Source organism: Sodiomyces alkalinus (assembly GCF_003711515.1).
Source record: "Sodiomyces alkalinus F11 unplaced genomic scaffold SODALscaffold_6, whole genome shotgun sequence".
Taxonomy (NCBI): domain Eukaryota; kingdom Fungi; phylum Ascomycota; class Sordariomycetes; order Glomerellales; family Plectosphaerellaceae; genus Sodiomyces; species Sodiomyces alkalinus.
In genome coordinates, this window is record NW_021167084.1 from 1,609,489 (window position 1) to 1,626,877 (window position 17,389).

The following is a 17,389-nucleotide window of genomic DNA, read 5'->3' on the forward strand; positions in this document are numbered from 1 at the left end:
TGACCAATCCTGACACCTCATTTGGGATGAGGTGACGACAAATGACACCCTGGGGCACCTTTTCACTTCGGGCAAAGTGCTTCTTACACTATGCATCAATCTCCACCACAAGCCTCATGTGCCCGCCCCCTTGCCTATCTTTCCAGAAACTAGGTGCCAACTCCATCTTCATGAGAACCCTTGTCGGACGCACTACGCGTACATATATGATGCCTGCTTGTCTCCCGCCATTCCTTCTTGGTGTGGTTGATTTCCGCCAGCCGCAAGGGATTGATTAGCATCAACTGTACGGAGTAATGTGTACATACACATACGTATGCACAGTACATAATTTAGTAAGCCACTTTCATTGGGATTTTACGGCGGAGTCTACTAACCTGCTGCTTTTGGAATGTGTTTCCTTCTGCACTGTGTTAGTGACCATCGACCCCACCACTCTCTAGCAGGATTTGTTTCGCACAGGGCATTCGGTAAGCCGGTTTTCTTCGCCTTTTAGCCCGGGTGCCCATGTATGTTACTCTTGGCTTTGCATCGCGCACTGTTGTCCGTCACCTCGCCAGTGGAACGAGCCCAAAACGCCAAAATGAGGAGACAATGACTTTCGGCCAGAGCATGAAAGCGACTTTTGACTTGGACACTGTTGCGTTGCCCCAGCACCATCACCACCTCCAACCGAGAAAGTGTTCTAACACGAACTCGTTGCCTTAATATGACACGGAATTAATCGTCGAAGCCGCTGCTTACAGCGAAACAAACATTGTGTGATGCTCGCCATTCTACATCTACTCCTTTCTCTCCTCCCCTTTTCGATCCACCGGACTTCTTACCATTAACGCAGAGACCGAAGCTTTATCTCGATGTCCCAGACTAGGACGACGAGGCCCGCAAGTCTTGAATCGCATCCATCTGGGGCTACAGAACCATGCCATTTTTAAAAGCTAATAAATTACCTGACGGAATTTGGCCTCCAAGAGGCACCATGTGGACACTTTGACCGCCAAGCAACAGAGCGAGGCCCCCCTGAAGAAAGGACGTGGCGTCCATTTCACGCCGAGAGATGGTCAACAACACCCACAATGCTGACAAGAAACCGAAACTGCATGGCAGGGGTTTGAACAACGGAATGAAGAACGGAGATCTATCAGGTGCGTGCTGATCGTCTGTCGGGCGATGTCCTGTTGAAACTACTCAGTAAGGTGTACATATGGCGGCTGCATAGGTGGTGAGAGGAAGAGGCAGCGGCCCATCCTTTCGCCGTGATAATGGAAGTGCTGCGACAGCATGCATCCAGCGTCCCACCTCATATTGGTCGCTTTTGTGTGAATATTCCCGTTGTCGCATGGCGTTGCATCAACCCTGGCTGTTGTGGCCTGAGTAGGGATGTTGGCGCCTTCGCCATGGTATGGGTGACATACACAAATCAGCTAGCTACCTTTTATGTACTATATTATGTGAGAAGGGGGCATCATTGTCGGTGAGTAAAATACACCAGCAATATATGGGCCAAGATCCCCCTTCGGTGGTCTTCTGCATGCACCAATTCCTCAAGCTGGAAACCGAATAAGCAACCAGCTTCCACTCAGGGACGCACGTCTACGAAGTCCCATTGGCCAGAATGCCTATCACAGCCGTCTTGCTCCGTACATCGAGCATGGAGCGATGCTTGGGGCTAATACCACGGATCCCGCCACGGATAGATCAAACGCACGGCATGCAAACAAGAAAAAGAAAGACGAATGGGCGACAGAGCAACAGTTGGAAGACCCGATATCTTACGACGTGCAAAAAATAATTAATAACTTGCTCATGTGTAAGAAGTACGGATATGGCTTGCCAAGTCACCTGGGATAATAGGTAGTGGTATCTTGGCCTTTGGCGAATCTGCTAGCCAGATTTGGTCACAATGATTGCTGCCCCTAAGATGGCGCGGAACACCAACTAAATAAAAAAAAAAAAGAAGAAGAAGAAAAAAACCAGTGGGGGCAGTTTCTTTGGTCTGCTTGTTAAAGCAATCCATCTTGTTTGGTTGCTAGAGGCTTACAGAAATAAATACTAACCAAGGCATTCGGACTCGTTCGAATCCGAAGCAACTATTATTTACGGAGTACAGAACCCCCTTGGTCTTAGCGCAAAGTACTGTACTCGGTACACACCTTTAATGAAACCAATACCCCATGTCGGGTCACATTTGACGAGTCAACAGTACATATGTACGAACCCCAGTAAGAAGCCTCGCCCTTCTTATTCACGATTAGCTACTGCATGGGACTGCGCCTCGTGTTATACCCTTCTATGGCTGTAATTAAAGGGTCATATATCGTTCCCTTTCTCCCGTTCTGTGAGGCATTAGATATCAGCCTGTCATCCTAGCGACAGCATTTAGTAATCCTCACGAACCGAGCTAAGCGAGGAACCCCTGGAACTTTCTTCCGTCCCCCTCCGAATATGAGAATACGCTTTCGCATCCGGAGGACCCACCCAAGGATCCGGGCCGCGGAGGTGGGTAGGTATCCATTCACCGGATACGAGGCCTTCGGAAAGCCTCCGGTTATAATCGACGACACGAGCACGCAGAACGTTGGATTTTCCAATTAGGAAGCCTCGGGCAACTCACAGCAGACCGTCGATCGCCGACCAAGAAGATGACCACCCTTTGCCTTGATACTTGTCACTCCCGCATCCACGAGATACGTGAAGGCTTGCAACTTTCTCGGGCTCTCTTCACCAAAGGTACGCCAAGCATCTTGCCTCCCAAGACTTTGCTGGCCGACAAAAATATAAATGTCTCGACGTCGTTCCCATCTCAGTCAACTTTTGTTTCTCTCGGCGTCGTCGGACGACTTTGCTTCTGACCTAAGAGCTTGTGTCACCCGTGAGGTCCTGGATCACAAGCCCGGCCATCTCGGCAAGAAAGCAACCATCGACGTCGTACTCCTCGGTCGCATCTCAGCACCCATGGTCTTACGACTCATGTTAGTCCCGACACCGCTTTAAATGTACTTCGTAGGAACACTCCTACCTATCGTTTTTTTACTACACTCCAGCCAGTGACGCCCGACTATGTACCATCTCCAACAAAGCCGTTTCCTTCCTAGGTACCTAGTCTAATAAGCATAAGTCTAAGCAATAGCTTCGCAGCTTGGCGAGGCATTTCTCCAGCTAAACCGGCGCTGTGCCCTGCTCGCGAACTTTCCGAGAGTACTTCGTCGGAGGCTCTGAGAGACTGAGACAACGACACCACTTATTTAAGCAAGGCCATGCTGAGGTCGTGATAGTGTGATCTGTTCTGACTCGGTTGCGCCCAGCAACATCTATCCTATCACTAACCTCGCAGATCACAGGATTTTGTTTCCGTCACTTTGCACGGATGGCGTATGTTATTCCGATTTGTCGATTGAATCCATGCAGCAAAATTGACTGGTGGATGCTTGGGGCTTGGTTGAGACTTAAAGTATCCCGCATTAAGCCACTTCCACACCATAGTAATATTTTTTGCACTCGGTAATAATACTTACAACGTACTTTCGTACAAACATTCCTTCTAGAGTTGTGTACGAAGTAGTGGCAGATTCGGAACATGGTGTCGGCCAGGGTCTTCGGTCTCTAAGGGAAATATTCACCATCGCTGGCTTGCCGCAATTTACTATATTTTGCGAAGTGGAGTAAAATAGTCAGTCTCCCTCGACTCTCGGATACAGGGGCGTAAACACCACGATCTCACTCCTTTGTTCTCAAGGGCGTGGCAAACGGATGTTATGAAACTCCTGTCGGAACCGGCTTTGCTGCTTTCTTCGCCAGCCTCCGAACCGGCTTATACGACCTCAGTCTTAGAGGCATCCTGCGAGAAACCGCATGGCTTCCGTTCGTCTCAATGGGGGTGTTTCCTCGAATACGATAAAAGCTGAAGCTCCACCTCGAAACATGACTTGTTCCTTTATGTGAGGGACGCAGATCGATGATGGATTCATTACCTTGCACGGCCTGGGCCCTCCACTGCCTACGACGAGAATATCGCTAATAACCCTGACCCGTTATTGACGAAGTATTTTGTACTACAAGAACGCGTAATATAACGAACGACTTGAAGTCAAAAGTGCCTTCTTGTTGGCGGCTCGGCCCCCTTTAATTTATGTATTTATTCGTACGAAGCACTTTATATCCGTACTTCGTAGATGCTAGCTAGGTTTATGATGTGCACTCATCCAGGAAAAGTATCCGGAGGGGGTAACCTACTCCGTACTACGTAAGGATACTTTGTATATATACCGTATATACGTGTATATGGGATTGGATTAGTGGTTCCCTGCAGACATCAACAGACTCAAAAGCCGTCTTCATTTCATACCGAGCATTGTATATATTTCTACATAGCATTTTGTGAATTTCTTACGCGTTGTGGGGCTTCACATGCTCCATATTGCCCTTATGGAGAGGGGAGCCTGTACACTAGATATCGGTTTAAAGTACATACGAAGTGCTTCGGGAGGCATGGGAGTATATTCTAAGCACCGAATCTTTAGAAGTCTCACACTACCAATTCTCTTGTTTTGCACAGGCTTTGGCACATCCTCTTCCCCTCGCTTTTCTGGAGCGTCTCCGAATCATCAGGTATTATCGGCGCCTCGAAACAACGCCCCCCCCCCCACGTCTCGTGCTGCCGTGTGGGTGCGAGTGGGGGTTTGGTGTTAGTGTTTAAGTGTTCATGACGGTCTCTGGCACCATCGTCGAGACAACTCTCAAATTCAGGGGCACGGGATTAATAATTACCTGCTCCCTGCTCACTCTCTACTTATACTGTCACAACACCACTTCTTTTACTGGGTTCTTATTCCTGAATCCGACACAGCCCGCCTACATACGTTTCGTGTCGTTTCGTTGCTTGTCAGCGGTTGCCAGACCAAGCAAAAACCTCCGGATGGGCAAACAACCACCGAGGGATATGACAAGCCTCGGGTCTCATCGTACGCTCCACGATTGGTTGTCTTTGTGGTCAGACCGTCCACTCGTCCACTATGATCCCACTTTTCTTTATTTCTTTATTTCTTTATTTCTCTCTTTTTTTTTTAAGTGGTCCGTTGTCTCCCATTTACACAGGGTATCATTTCCATCCTGGGTAGGCAGCAACATAAGGCGGTCAGCTGATTCGCTTGACCACCGACCAGTTGGCTCACTGCATGGAGACCTACGGAGGTTGGGTACTTCCCCACAGGGCCCCGGCGTCGGGCGACGATCGTGGTAGTTGGGCGGCCGGATTGCTGCTTACGTTGTAATTACTGTTTACCCTGATAATTGAACGACCAATGCACACCACAACAATAAGTACTTCCGAGTGCAGGCGGCTTGTCTGGGGCTGGTTGTGAAGGCTGCCGCAAAACGATCACATACACTACAACGTACAACGTACTTCATCCCTTTTTGTCGAGTCCTCGGTCCACACCCCGGGGGCGGGACGTGTCAGTGCTCCTATGTATTTATGTGCCCATGTACCTAGTGTACCTACAACGTACCTTAGGCGAGGAAGTCGCCAGAAATAGTTGGCGGGTGTTTCAACCATTTCAATGGCTCCTCTAGTGTAAGAAGACTGCATTACTCATGGATCCCCTATTGAGACCCGGACGGGAGAAAAGAGGGGTCGGGTTTGAGGCGCATGGACAACGGGCGGCGACGGTGGCGGTAACGACAAGTAAATGTATGTCTTCAAAGGCGTCCAGTCTAGTGATTTCTTGACGACAACGGTCAAGATGACATCCCTACCAACTCTTTGCAGACGCAATTCACTTCAACTCCACGTCCCCACCCATCACGGAACCGCAACGCATCAGTCCCAACATGACTCGACTCGTCGATGTTGGATACACTAATCATTGATCCCCGTCCCATTCCCTCCTCTCTGGCATGTGTCTAGAGCGATCCTAGACCGATTTTTGTTGTTTCGGCTCCCTGTTTGTTGGACCTTGTTCCAGCGAGGTCAACTTGTTTCCTTGTCTCCTGCCTCTCCAGCGTAGCCAACCGTCTGTCTCGGCGTCCTTTTCGGAGATCGCTATATTCGCTGGGCAAGTCGAGAGGCGCGTTCGAGGATGCTACCTATGATGTACCGTTGTACCTCCAGAATGATTTCAAGGGCAGAGGACTGGTTGCCTCGCATGACCTTCACGGGGTTTCATTCAAAGGGCCCTCATTCCGCTTTCTCACTACAACTACTCAGTAATTACGGAGTATCAGCCCCGTTCCATCATCAATCGACGACTCTTACATATCCCCCACCCCATGACATCAATGAGGGGCGGAGTAAGTTACAGCATGCATGAGTGGATGGACGGAAAAGGATGGATGGATGCCTTGTTGCTTACCCTCCACACTCCGTTCTTTATTCTAGGGAGGCGTTATTTTCGTCCTTTCCCCCTTTTCTTGTTTGCGTTTCTTTTTTGCCCCCGTCATATCATCCTATCGATCTGCATGTTTCGTCTTTATGCCTGTCATGCATAGACTATGATCCCCTGTGTCCCCCTCATATGCCTCATATGAAGTACCCGTCGTACACTCACACTTTTTGCAGTACACTATTGTCATTGAGGTCACCAAGTCGAAAAGAGGAGGCAGAGGTCCAGACCCTCCCCACCCCCCTTTATTTTTTACTTAATTACTAACAAGCCTTCACGAGAACAAGACAAAGGGACAGTTATTAGTTGGCCGAAAGCGAACCTTCGCCTGGTTGGTCGATGTCTTACTTTATTCCCCCGACTGTTATTGGGCGACTTAACAGACGGAGCTAAGGTCAATAGGGCCGAGACTTCTTCTCCCTGGCGCCGGTGATATCCCGTATACATCCATGGATGCCTACACACATTCGTCCATAGGACAGGCTTCGGCTTGTGGCATCCAACTTTCCCGTCGCCGGCAGTCTCTGTGTTCTGTTCACGAGACATTCCAACTGAAAAGGAAAGACCGGAAAAAAAAGGGAAAAAAAGGCGCAAACTCCGTCGTCAAATACCTCCACTTGCTGGGGTGTCAGGAGGTTGAAGGACGGGAGTTGTTTTTCGCCTTTCGTGGCGTCGTCGGCAACGAACATCTCTTTTGCCCTTCGTTCCCTCGGCCACATCGCTCATCCGTTGTCCTCCCCGTCCGTTCCGCTGGGTTTGGACAGGCAAGAAATCGTGACCTGCCAAATATCCTAGACGGGTATTTCCGAGCCGGCGTCGGTCTGCGGTCGACCAGCGGGTGTTTGCTTCACCTTGGAAGTCTGAGGGTGAATATCGAGCAGGGTGGCTTGGTTTCTCGAGCCGTGTACTTTGTACGAGCGAGCATATGCTGCGGTCCCGTGTATATCTCATCCGTCCGTTTGTCTATTTCGCCCTCATTTCTGGTATCCGTCCGTGTCGTATCCCTGGGACTGTGTGATACCCTGTCTTCCGATAATCCCTGGTAGTACTCACGGCTCTGTTGTCGTAGACATTAACGCATGGCGTATAGGTAGTATAGTGGTCTTTACCAGGGTAGGGTTTCGCTGCCTGCCTGTTTTGGCGGGAACAGGTCGGGGTGCCTGCTTGAGACGGGTGCTGGTGCTGCTCGGAAGAGAGTGTAGGTGGTTGCAACTTGAGACTTCAGTGTAGGAGTTCTCCGTTGATGGTGTGCGATGTGTCGTCACATAACGCTGGATGTGTGAGTACTCCTGGGCAGGAAGGCTGAGGTCGTTCTGGTGTTGTGTTGGGTGGTAGTACGTTGGCATTCCCATGCTCGCGAGGTAAACTGCCGATAATATCAAGCCCTGGACGGTCGGCCTTCTGACTAGCTACATTTTCAACAGGGCAGAATGAGTTGCATACGTACGTATCCCGATGGATATGTCGAGTAACTCACCATCCGGGGGCACTCTATGCAAGCCCTTAAAAGACTGGGAACGACTTCGGATGCCGGCTTCCTTGGTTGTTTATGTGACCAACTCGTTGAGCTGCACACCTGAAATTGTTTTGTACCCCTGGAGGGACGGAGGTCCCTGAAGTAGTACACTGGGGGACGATGAACGACGATATCTATCACTCAGCCGCAATCCCCTTCACGTCTCAAGCGAGCTCCAGCGACTGTATTTTGGACAAGTCCATAGTTGGACACACCCCGAGCGAAGAAAAACAATCAAGCTGCGTTTATGCTTGTTAATACCACGACGACCTCCTCATCGACCCGGAAGACTGGAATGGCCTGGTTGCTGCCCAAGTCATGTCAGGAGTAGAGGTATCAACACCCAACCTGGGGCTAATTCTTATGTGCTTTACTGTATTATATTGATGGCAGTCTCCGCTCCTTCGCCATTCTTGAGCAAGAACATGGGACTTGTCGAAAGTACTCGTCGCCATGTTCAATCCAGGGGTGTTCTAACCGAGGTCATGAGAAGGCCGGGAACGTCAATTCGAGCTCATGGAAGATCACCTGAGAAGTGAAGTATGAAGCATCATCGCCTGGCACTGGTGCGTGATGGTTCGGGAATTCAGACAGCTATATCTCACAGGGATTGCCAACCCTGTGCTCTGAATGTTGTGCTTCAAATGGTAATAGAGACACATGTATCTCTTTACGTCGACGTCTCAATCTTCTATAAACTGCGCCCATCATGTAGAATGACTGTTGTGTGTCAAAACATTGTTGCCTCTCGGATATAAGTTTCGGTCACAGAATGACGGGGTTTCAATCATGTTGTTTTCTTTTATTCTTTTCTTTTATTTATTTATGATTATTTGCAGGTTTCTTCTTTGTGTAGGTTCTCAGCAAGACGGCAATTTGAATTTCTTACCTTAGATAAGAACTAAATGTTGAAAGTGACACTTGCAGAAATTTAGCCGACAAGTGCCTCCTTCAAGATCATCATTACAGAATAGGAGAGAAAGACGTTCAAAGAATCGGGCCTTCCATTCACCACTTGGCCATATCCTTTCGACACGCTTCAAAAAAGAAAGAAAAAAGAAAGATTTTTACGAAGTATTCGTATTGTGCAGCAAGAATAGAGAGGTTTCGAGCAAAAGCCTTGGCATGATTGGACCATGAACATCCAATACCGGTAATCACTGGGGCTTCAAGGAAAAGCGATCGCAACGGTTGGATAGGAGAAACGCTAGGACCACTTCCAGGTTTGGCGCCCAACCACCCTCCTCCTTCCCTCTGTATCCCTCGGAGTTCTTCCTCTTTTCTCTCCCTTTCCACGGCAACCGTCTCTTAACCCACGATCCGCCAGGCTACCGTCGTCTAGCAACCGCTCGGCTCCGAGTCCCACGAGACCGTTCAACCCCTCTCCATTCCGGGGTCCGAGACGCACTTCACTCGTTTTCTCTGTTTCTGTTCTTTCCTTGTGACTTGTTCCGCCCGTTGTCATCATCATTATCATTCATCTTCAAATCTTCAAATCTACATTCGCTCGCACCACCGAATCGGCCACGTCGATATCCACGTCCAAGCTCTCCCGTTTCTCGATACCCAACCCCGTTGTTCTCCCTAGCGTTGACGCCCTTCGTTCCTCGGACCGCGATTATCTATCGTATACTGCATTTTCGCGCTTCAATACACATTCTTCTCGGCGGTTTCTACGACACTCGTCCCCTTGGTTCGACATCGCCGGCCGACAAACAACCCTCTACACGTTTCCCCCCCCCTCGTCAGCGCTAAGGGATCAAAGAACCGATTTTGCTCCTCTTCTCTTTACTTGCCGCCGACGCTTCATACGACCTTAACGACAAACAAGCTTTTGCCTGCCATTATCACCTTCTAATACCACCTTCCAGTCTCGTCTTCTTTCTCACCGACGCCGCATACCTCGACTCGTTTTCCTTTTTTCTTCGTCTCCTTTCTTCCCCTGGCTTCCTTCCTCGGCCGACCGACGGCCTCGTCACGCCCACCATGTCCGGCTTTGGCGACTTCACCGACATTTGTCGGAACACACCACTGCCGCTATGTGCTTCAATCGGCTCCGCCGCTGCGGCGACGGGCGGACGACTTGGCATTGAACCCGACTGCTACGCCCGTAATATCGAACTGGCCAACACGATCATCTTCGAGGGAGGTGCTAGCGCGATGCATATCTTTGCCCTGGTCATGACCGTGATCATGATCCTGCACGTCCGGGGGAAGTTCACTGCTGTCGGTACGTACCGTCTACGGGATGCAAAATGACCTGATCATACTGGATGCGGCGACAGGGGACATGAAACCCTTCGTCCATGGCCAAAATACCTCGGGACCGATGCACTGACGTTTTTCTTCTTCTGTTGCGCATAGGCCGCAAGGAAATCCTTATGTTCTTCTACATCTACATGCTCCTCACATTCGTGTCCCTCTGCGTCGACGCGGGCGTCATCCCGCCAGGATCCCCACCATGGCCCTACTTCGTGGCCGCCCAGAACGGACTCGCCTCGGCGCTGGTGACGTGCCTGCTCGTGAACGGGTTCGTGGGCTTCCAACTGTACGAGGACGGGACGCCTGTTTCGGTGTGGATGCTGCGCATCATCTCGTTCCTGGCCTTCACGCTGTCCTTCCTCGTCTCGCTCGCCACGTTCATGGGCTGGGCCGGCATGGGCCCCACCAACACCGTCGGCCTCTTCGTCGTCCTCTACCTCCTCAACGCCATCCAGCTGTTCATCTACATCGTCATGCAGGTTCTGCTGGTGATGCGCACGCTGCAGGACCGCTGGCCCCTCGGCGACATCGCCTTTGGTGTCTTCTTCTTCGTCGTCGGGCAGGTCCTCATGTACGCCGTGAGCCCCCAGGTCTGCAATGCCCTTAGCCATTATCTTGACGGCTTGTTCTTTGCCACGGTGTGCAACCTTTTGGGCGTCATGATGGTGTACAAGGTAAGGATGCTGCTTTTTGAATTTCGCGTGTTCCCCTCGGGGTATGGGAAGTGGCAATGCTAATAATTTTTTTCTTCTTCTTTCTTTCTCCTTGCAGTACTGGGACTCCATCACTCGCGAAGACCTCGAGTTCTCTGTCGGAACAAGGATGAACAACTGGGAGGTTAAGGACTTGCTACCGGAAGACGAACGCCGAACGACGGTTTACGCCGATGATCCCTATGGGCCCGGTAGCGGTTACGATCAGCCATATTCGCCTTCTCCTGCTCGGTACTCGACCAAATATTAGTTGCGTGGTCTCACGGAGGAGAAGGACGATGGACTTATGGTTTAATGGCGCCAGTGCGCCGTTGGGTGGCTTAAAGTGCTCCTCAGTTGGACGAATCACATCTCCGGTATGTCTACGACCCGACGCCAACGTTGCGCCTCTCTTTTCGGCCCCTTTCTGCATGGCTACGGATTGGCGTTTTCCTTGCTTTCTTACTTTCCATGGGATTAATCATGTCGTGCATTTGGAGGGTTTTTTCTTCTTCTTTTTTTGGTACGGCGATTCTAGCTCGGGATCATTTTGGCAGAGAGACGAAAAGTGGTTTACATGGGGAGGATCGAACACGGAAACCTCGGATCCTAAGCTCGTGGTGATGACGAAACAGACAAACAGACACCGGTGCAGCCAGCCGTTGGGCGGTTGCCGGCATGATGCATAATTCAGTGTATATAGCATATTTTAATGGTATCGTTTCAAGAGAATAGATCCTCCAACATGACACAGACAGCCCTTATGCCATGTGCCTTGATGTCCAGACCTTAGGCCTCGGGCCATAACAAGCCATTGTACTTTTTTTCAAGACCTACCCTGGTGAATCAGGGTGAATAGCCATGAGTAAGGTATTGCAGCCTGTTGGGAGTGTGGAGTACGCACCATAAATATATACGTCACGTGACTTACATTATTCGGTTCCCGTTTCCTGTTGTCAGAACACAAATAAGGTACGCGGAATTATGTGTGTATTCATCTAAGTGAAGTCCATAATACTTCACGGGAATGTCTAACTATACGGAAAAAGCAGGGGAAATAAGGGTGGATATATAGGACCGAGGTACTCCACACGTCTAACACTATATGGTTTATCACACCCCGATAAGGTAGCTATGGTATCTAACACACCCCCCTAGAACTGCGGGATTGATCCTGACTATTCTGCTTAATTTAAAGCCGTAAATCTAGGTAAAACAGTGGCCTAGATATTAATCCAACGGTTAAAGAACGGCTTATTAAAAAGCGCGCTCCTTTTATATCTAAAAACGTTAAAAACGTGTAAAAAATAGTGGTTAAATTAACCTTAAAACCACGTTAAAAATGGGTGCCTAAATAATAATCTGAAAGGCACTAAAACCACGGTTTATCGGATCCAAAGGGCGTGAATATCGAGATACTTTAATTTCGAGGTAACCTACGGCCTAGGGGATTCTAGTAGCTACTTAGTCTATTAATGATCGTAGTATACTATTAGTGGTTCCTCCTTAAAGGTTAACGTTAGGTCCTTTATTAAACGCCTTATCGCGATATACTGCTTAGTAGTAGCAGAAAGTGCTATAAGCTCGGCCTTAGTATTAGAGGTCACGACGCTTATTTGCTTATTTGCTTTTTAGTCTATAGGACCGCCGAATAGCAGGGTCGTGTACCCTTATAAGCTATACCTAGTCTTACCGTCGTCTACGAAGGCGGCGTTAGAAGTATAGAAGAGTGTAGGCTTTTAGTAGTCTTTACGTAGTCCGAAGTAGAGGTATAGGGTCTTTATCGAGCCGAGATACTTTAGGCACTTATCGGTAGCCTCGTGATTAACGGGTTAGTGCTGAATTCGGTAAGCCTCGAAGCGGCTTTAGAGATATTAGGCCGGGTCTAATAGGCAGCGTAATTAATAGAACCGACCTTCCGAAGATATAGATAGATTAATTCTTCGGAGACTTATTAGTCGGTAGGCTATAGAATATTAGGATAAGGAAGAGGGCTTTTAATCCTATGACCTCTATAATCTACCTATAACGCCTTTATCTTATCGGTAATATAGTTATTAAGCGATAACTAGAGCTTATGTTATTAACGATCGCGTCCTACGCGGATTCTAAGGAACCACTTAAGTAGTCCTAGATCCCTGATTTAGAAGCTTTTCTATATCTGCTATACTAGGTTATTAGCGGCAGATTAATATTCCTTATAGTAGATTAGGATAATATCGTTAACGTAAAAGAAAGTAATTAGGACCTTATTCTTAAAGACGTAATCGTCTTCGGTTAATTGCTTTAAACCGTATTTACCTAGTACGGAAGAGAGCTATTAGTGCTATAGCTTTAGGGAATGGCGGAGGCTATATAACGCGCGGCGTAGCCTTTAAATCCCTCTATATTATGTGGGAGGGCGTTAATTTAAAAGGTCCTCGAGCTGTTCGTGGGCTTTAAGGCCTATAGCCGACTAGAGTAGCTGCTAACTAGGAGGGTCTTTAATATAGATTGCCTCGTTAAGCAGGGTATTAGTAAATACGTTAACGGCGTTAAGTTACTAAGTCTCGAGATCGAAGTGGGCTATAATGCCTATTAGCGACCTAAAGGTCCTTCTAGCGAGGGTAGAGGCGTAGGCGTTAGAGTGGTTAGTTAGTTATTAATCCCCTCGAACGTATAGGCGTGCCTTAAACTTATTAACGTAACTAGTAGGATCGACTTTATACTTAAAAACCCATTTAAGGTCTAGTAGCCTTAGAACTAATTTAGGTAGTCCTAAGCTATACCCCTGCTAGTAGGATTATTCCCACTGTTTAAAGGTGCCTATTAACCTAAGCGTGCCGACCTCCTAGGAGGCGGCCTTAATCTATTCTAATTTATAGGGACTCTTTAGTATTTAAGACTAGTTTAGAGGTTTCTTAGGTATATCGCGGCGTAGTAGCGGCTTTTTCGGTATCTTAATCTGATTATAGAAGGTATAAAAGGAAGGAGGGGTATAACGGTCGGTTAAACGCCTATTACGGGTAGGCCGGTCGGTAGCGGCTATTAGAATAATAGGAGGGCGGCTTTTTCTGCTTATAGAAGTAGTTTGGTTAGCTATAGTAGTGGAAGAAGAGGTTTAAGGAGACTTAGCAGGAGCCGTAGATACCGGATTAACGGCGGTGGTAGTGGTTAGTTCCTCGTCGAGGACTAATTAGTTAGGGGATAATAATCCTATCGCGACGGTATCGCCGGTTATAGCTGTATCGTTAAATTGATCTTCGGTATCGTTAGGCCGTTTAAAAACAGGCGGTAGATCCGTAGTTCTAGTTAGTGGTGTAGGAGAGCTGTTTATAGTTATTGGAGGAGGGAAAATAGGTGCTATTAGAGGCATAATTATAGGTGTAATTATAGAAGGCGTTATTGAAGCAGGTGTCGCCGGAGGCGTGGAAGGCGTTATAGGACTTATTTGCCCTGTTCCACGTACCTCCTATGCCACTTAATTAGTAGATTGATCTTCCTGCTGTTGTTGTTCTTCTGTAGATTCTGTAGTGGTTATTAAACCTGCACCTCTATCCACTCCCCTAGAAGCACTAGTAGTAGTAGCCGCTATAGCCTCCTTTATGGTATTCTGTTCTAGTAGCGTTTAAGGGTGATAATCGACCACGTCGGTAGTAATACCTAAAGGATCGTGGAGTTGATAATCTATAGGCAGATTAAGCTACTCGAAAACCTTAATTAATACCTTAGGTTCGTGGTCACGATCTTTATATAGCTGTTTTTCGTTGAAAGTGACGTCTCTTGTGCGCAGGATCCTCCCTAATTTTAGCACCTAAATCCGGTATATATTAGTGCTCTCGTAGCCGATTAAATAGCCGATATATACTCTCTCCGCGAGCTTAGCGTTACGGTTACGACCTCGTTAATAATCCGCGGTTAGTAGATAGGCTTTTTAACTATACCTTTTTAGGTGGCTAACAATAGGCTTTATTAGTATCTTCTTTAGGCCTTATTTATTAATCTAATCCTCTATCTGCCCTTAAGGGGTTTTCCACTAGAGGTCCTTCCGAGGGATAAGGTTATACAGATATACTGCAACAGCTACTAGTTCTGGCTATATATTCTATTAGATGCCTAAGGCCGTTACGAGGGTCCTCGCGATAGTAAAAATAACGCCGCCGTGGCGTTCTGCCTTCGGATTCTACGCGGCTATATATAGCGATAACCTCTTAAGCAAAATCCCTCTCTCGTCGGCCTATTTATCGAAGCCTTTCTAAAGGGATCTTTCTCTATCTAGGCGGATTACTATAATTATATAGTAGTACTGCCTCTAAAGGAAGAACTTAAAATTTACTAACATGGGTAAGGCTAATTTATAGTTATACAGGAACTGTATAATAGCTTAACGAGTATAGGGATCGTATAAAAGTATCACGACCTTTATACTATTATAGGCCTTATTAAGGCTAAAAAGGTTAACCTCCACCCTATACCACGGTATCGTCGTTTAGTGGTTAGGCGACCGTCTAGATACTACCTTCTTCGCCTTACTATGGGTATAGGCCTTATAATCCACCATAAGAGGACCTTTTCCTTTAATAAGGCCTCCGATAAGGGCATCTCTAATTTTATCGAGGGTAGTAGCGCTAGCGTGCCCTAGCCTCTCGTGCTATAAGCGAGCGTCTGCCACGCTTATAGTAGGCGTTATAGAGCTATTAAAAAAACTGCTTAGTAGGTGCTATTAACGATCCGTTAGAACGAGAGCGTATTAATCGTTAACGTTATTTAGAGGTAGGGCTACTAAGCTCTCCACCTTTAGCACTTTAAGGCCGGAATTAAAAACGATACCCTATTCCTTTAATCTTCTAGTCGCGATTAAGGTTATTAGGTAATCTTATATAAAAGTAACGCGATTTAGCACTAAAACGAAGGGATTACTATATTCGTCGTCTACCTCTAATTATATCCTGCTATAACCCTTAACTAGCTTAGTCTCTCCACTACCCGTTTAAAAACGATACTCTTCTATAGCAGGTTCGAAGTCCTAAAGTAAGTATCGTTAGTTAGTAATATGCCTAAAGGTGCCGGAATCGATTAATAACTGGTTAAAGAGATTACTACTAACGCTTTCTTTTCCGTTAATCTGTAGGAGGGAGTATATCCTATAGGATTTCTCTTCGGAATTCTCCTCTTAGTTATCGATAAAATTAAATACCTCCTTTAACGATTCCTTCGGCTATAACTTCTAAGAGTCGTTTTTAGCACCCGTTTTCAGGCTTTTAGCGTCCTTTTCGATATTCCCCCAGAATCTCTTTTAACGTTCGTTATCCTAGGTCTTAATAATACGGTCGACGTATTCTAAGATCTCTTTTAAAGGTGTATATCCCTTCTTCCTGCGTGCCTCGTTTATATTTAGGCATTTCTATAGAGGCTTATAATTATACTTACTCCTCTTCTTATTATAGTAGTCGTAAAGCCACTCTTTCTTTTACTATAGAGAGGACTACTAATTATCTTACTATCCCGATTATACCCGCTAATCCTTACCTTCTTTATCCTTACCTAGGAAGGTTACCGTATAAAAGGATACTACGGTAGGCTTTTTATCGAGTCGGTGCGGGTAGCGGCGATAAAGCTATATCGTATATTCCTCCACGATAGATTAAATTAAGGGTAGGTCCTACTCTTCTAACCGGATAAGCTATATAAAGCGTCTTTCTAACCACTCTAATACTATATAGCCGATAGCGTTAAAGAAGCCGTCTATCTATTATTCCTTAGTATCGTATTCTCGGACTTTATACGTCTCGGCGTCGCGGTATAGCTTTATAAAGTCTTTTAGCCAGCGCTTATAGGGTATACGCCTAACGTTTTAGAGGTATTCGTCCTAGCGTCTTTTAATTAGCGACTTCTAGACCGCGTTCGTTAGCTTAAGGTGCGTTTTAAAGGTATACAGGATATCTTTAACTTCCTTTTTACCGGCGTACTAATCCTTTAAAGCAGGGCTAACCGTCTTCGCGATATAGTCGTGGAGTGCTTGAATTCTCCTTTTTATAGCCTTATACTAATTCTCTTCCACCTACCAGATCTTAAATAGTATATCCTAATTACCTCTTCCTTTAATAGAGGCTAGGGGCGTCGGTGGATCGGTTCGAATACGGCGCTTAGGCCGTTTAGCCTCTTTAAGGTCGGGATTAACGAGGTCGGCGATATCGTGGGAGTGCGCGATAGTTATCACGGCTTTAATCTAAGGCCTCTAGTCTTTCGGAGAGGTAAGTGTTGCGAGGCCTATAACGGGCACTACTACCGTGGAAGCTATCGTTATACTAATAAAAAGCAGTAGAATAGGATAAATGGAAAGGTTAATTAACTAAACTAAACGCTTAAAACGATAGTACGATTAAAAACGATAAAACGATTAAATAAAACTAAAGTAGGCGGACGTTACTAATAATACTAAACTACCCGTTATAGACTTAAGGCTAATTTAATAGTCTAGAAGCTATAGAATCGATCGGAATAGCTTCGTTTATTAGAACGCCGGGCTTATAACTATTAGAATATAAATAAGATACGCG

At 47.0% G+C, this 17,389-nt stretch overlaps 4 protein-coding genes across 4 annotated transcripts; 2 read left to right on the plus strand and 2 right to left on the minus strand.

Annotated features, from left to right (window-relative positions):
- Positions 1-829: 829 nt before the first annotated feature.
- Positions 830-1,653, minus strand: SODALDRAFT_360412 (hypothetical protein; the record flags this gene model as incomplete). Its single annotated transcript, XM_028614259.1, has 6 exons — positions 830-890; positions 956-988; positions 1,050-1,138; positions 1,203-1,390; positions 1,490-1,527; positions 1,598-1,653. The coding sequence occupies 6 exons, from the start codon at positions 1,651-1,653 to the stop codon at positions 830-832; spliced, it is 465 nt and encodes a 154-aa protein (XP_028465886.1).
- A 1,111-nt stretch (positions 1,654-2,764) lies between these two features.
- On the plus strand, positions 2,765-3,264 carry SODALDRAFT_333849 (hypothetical protein). The gene has a single exon (XM_028612079.1). It carries the CDS (start codon positions 2,782-2,784, stop codon positions 2,992-2,994), a length of 213 nt encoding a protein of 70 aa, XP_028465887.1. The 5' UTR covers positions 2,765-2,781; the 3' UTR covers positions 2,995-3,264.
- Positions 3,265-7,102: 3,838 nt separating this feature from the next.
- SODALDRAFT_379308 (hypothetical protein) lies at positions 7,103-8,922 on the minus strand (the record flags this gene model as incomplete). The annotated part of the gene is made up of 9 exons (XM_028615032.1): positions 8,666-8,922; positions 8,425-8,515; positions 8,271-8,327; positions 8,158-8,203; positions 7,858-7,918; positions 7,719-7,789; positions 7,490-7,693; positions 7,232-7,428; positions 7,103-7,130 (listed from the first exon to the last, which is right to left on the minus strand). Exons 1-9 carry the CDS (start codon positions 8,685-8,687, stop codon positions 7,103-7,105), a joined length of 777 nt encoding a protein of 258 aa, XP_028465888.1. The 5' UTR covers positions 8,688-8,922.
- Positions 8,923-9,882: 960 nt separating this feature from the next.
- On the plus strand, positions 9,883-11,121 carry SODALDRAFT_324518 (chitin synthase export chaperone; the record flags this gene model as incomplete). Its single annotated transcript, XM_028609892.1, has 3 exons — positions 9,883-10,126; positions 10,261-10,832; positions 10,930-11,121. The coding sequence occupies 3 exons, from the start codon at positions 9,883-9,885 to the stop codon at positions 11,119-11,121; spliced, it is 1,008 nt and encodes a 335-aa protein (XP_028465889.1).
- Between the last annotated feature and the right edge of the window lie 6,268 nt (positions 11,122-17,389).

Excerpts from the sequence above, each read along its gene's own strand:
- SODALDRAFT_333849 (XM_028612079.1), top strand. The coding sequence starts at position 2,782 with ATGTCTCGACGTCGTTCCCATCTCAGTCAACTTTTGTTTCTCTCGGCG.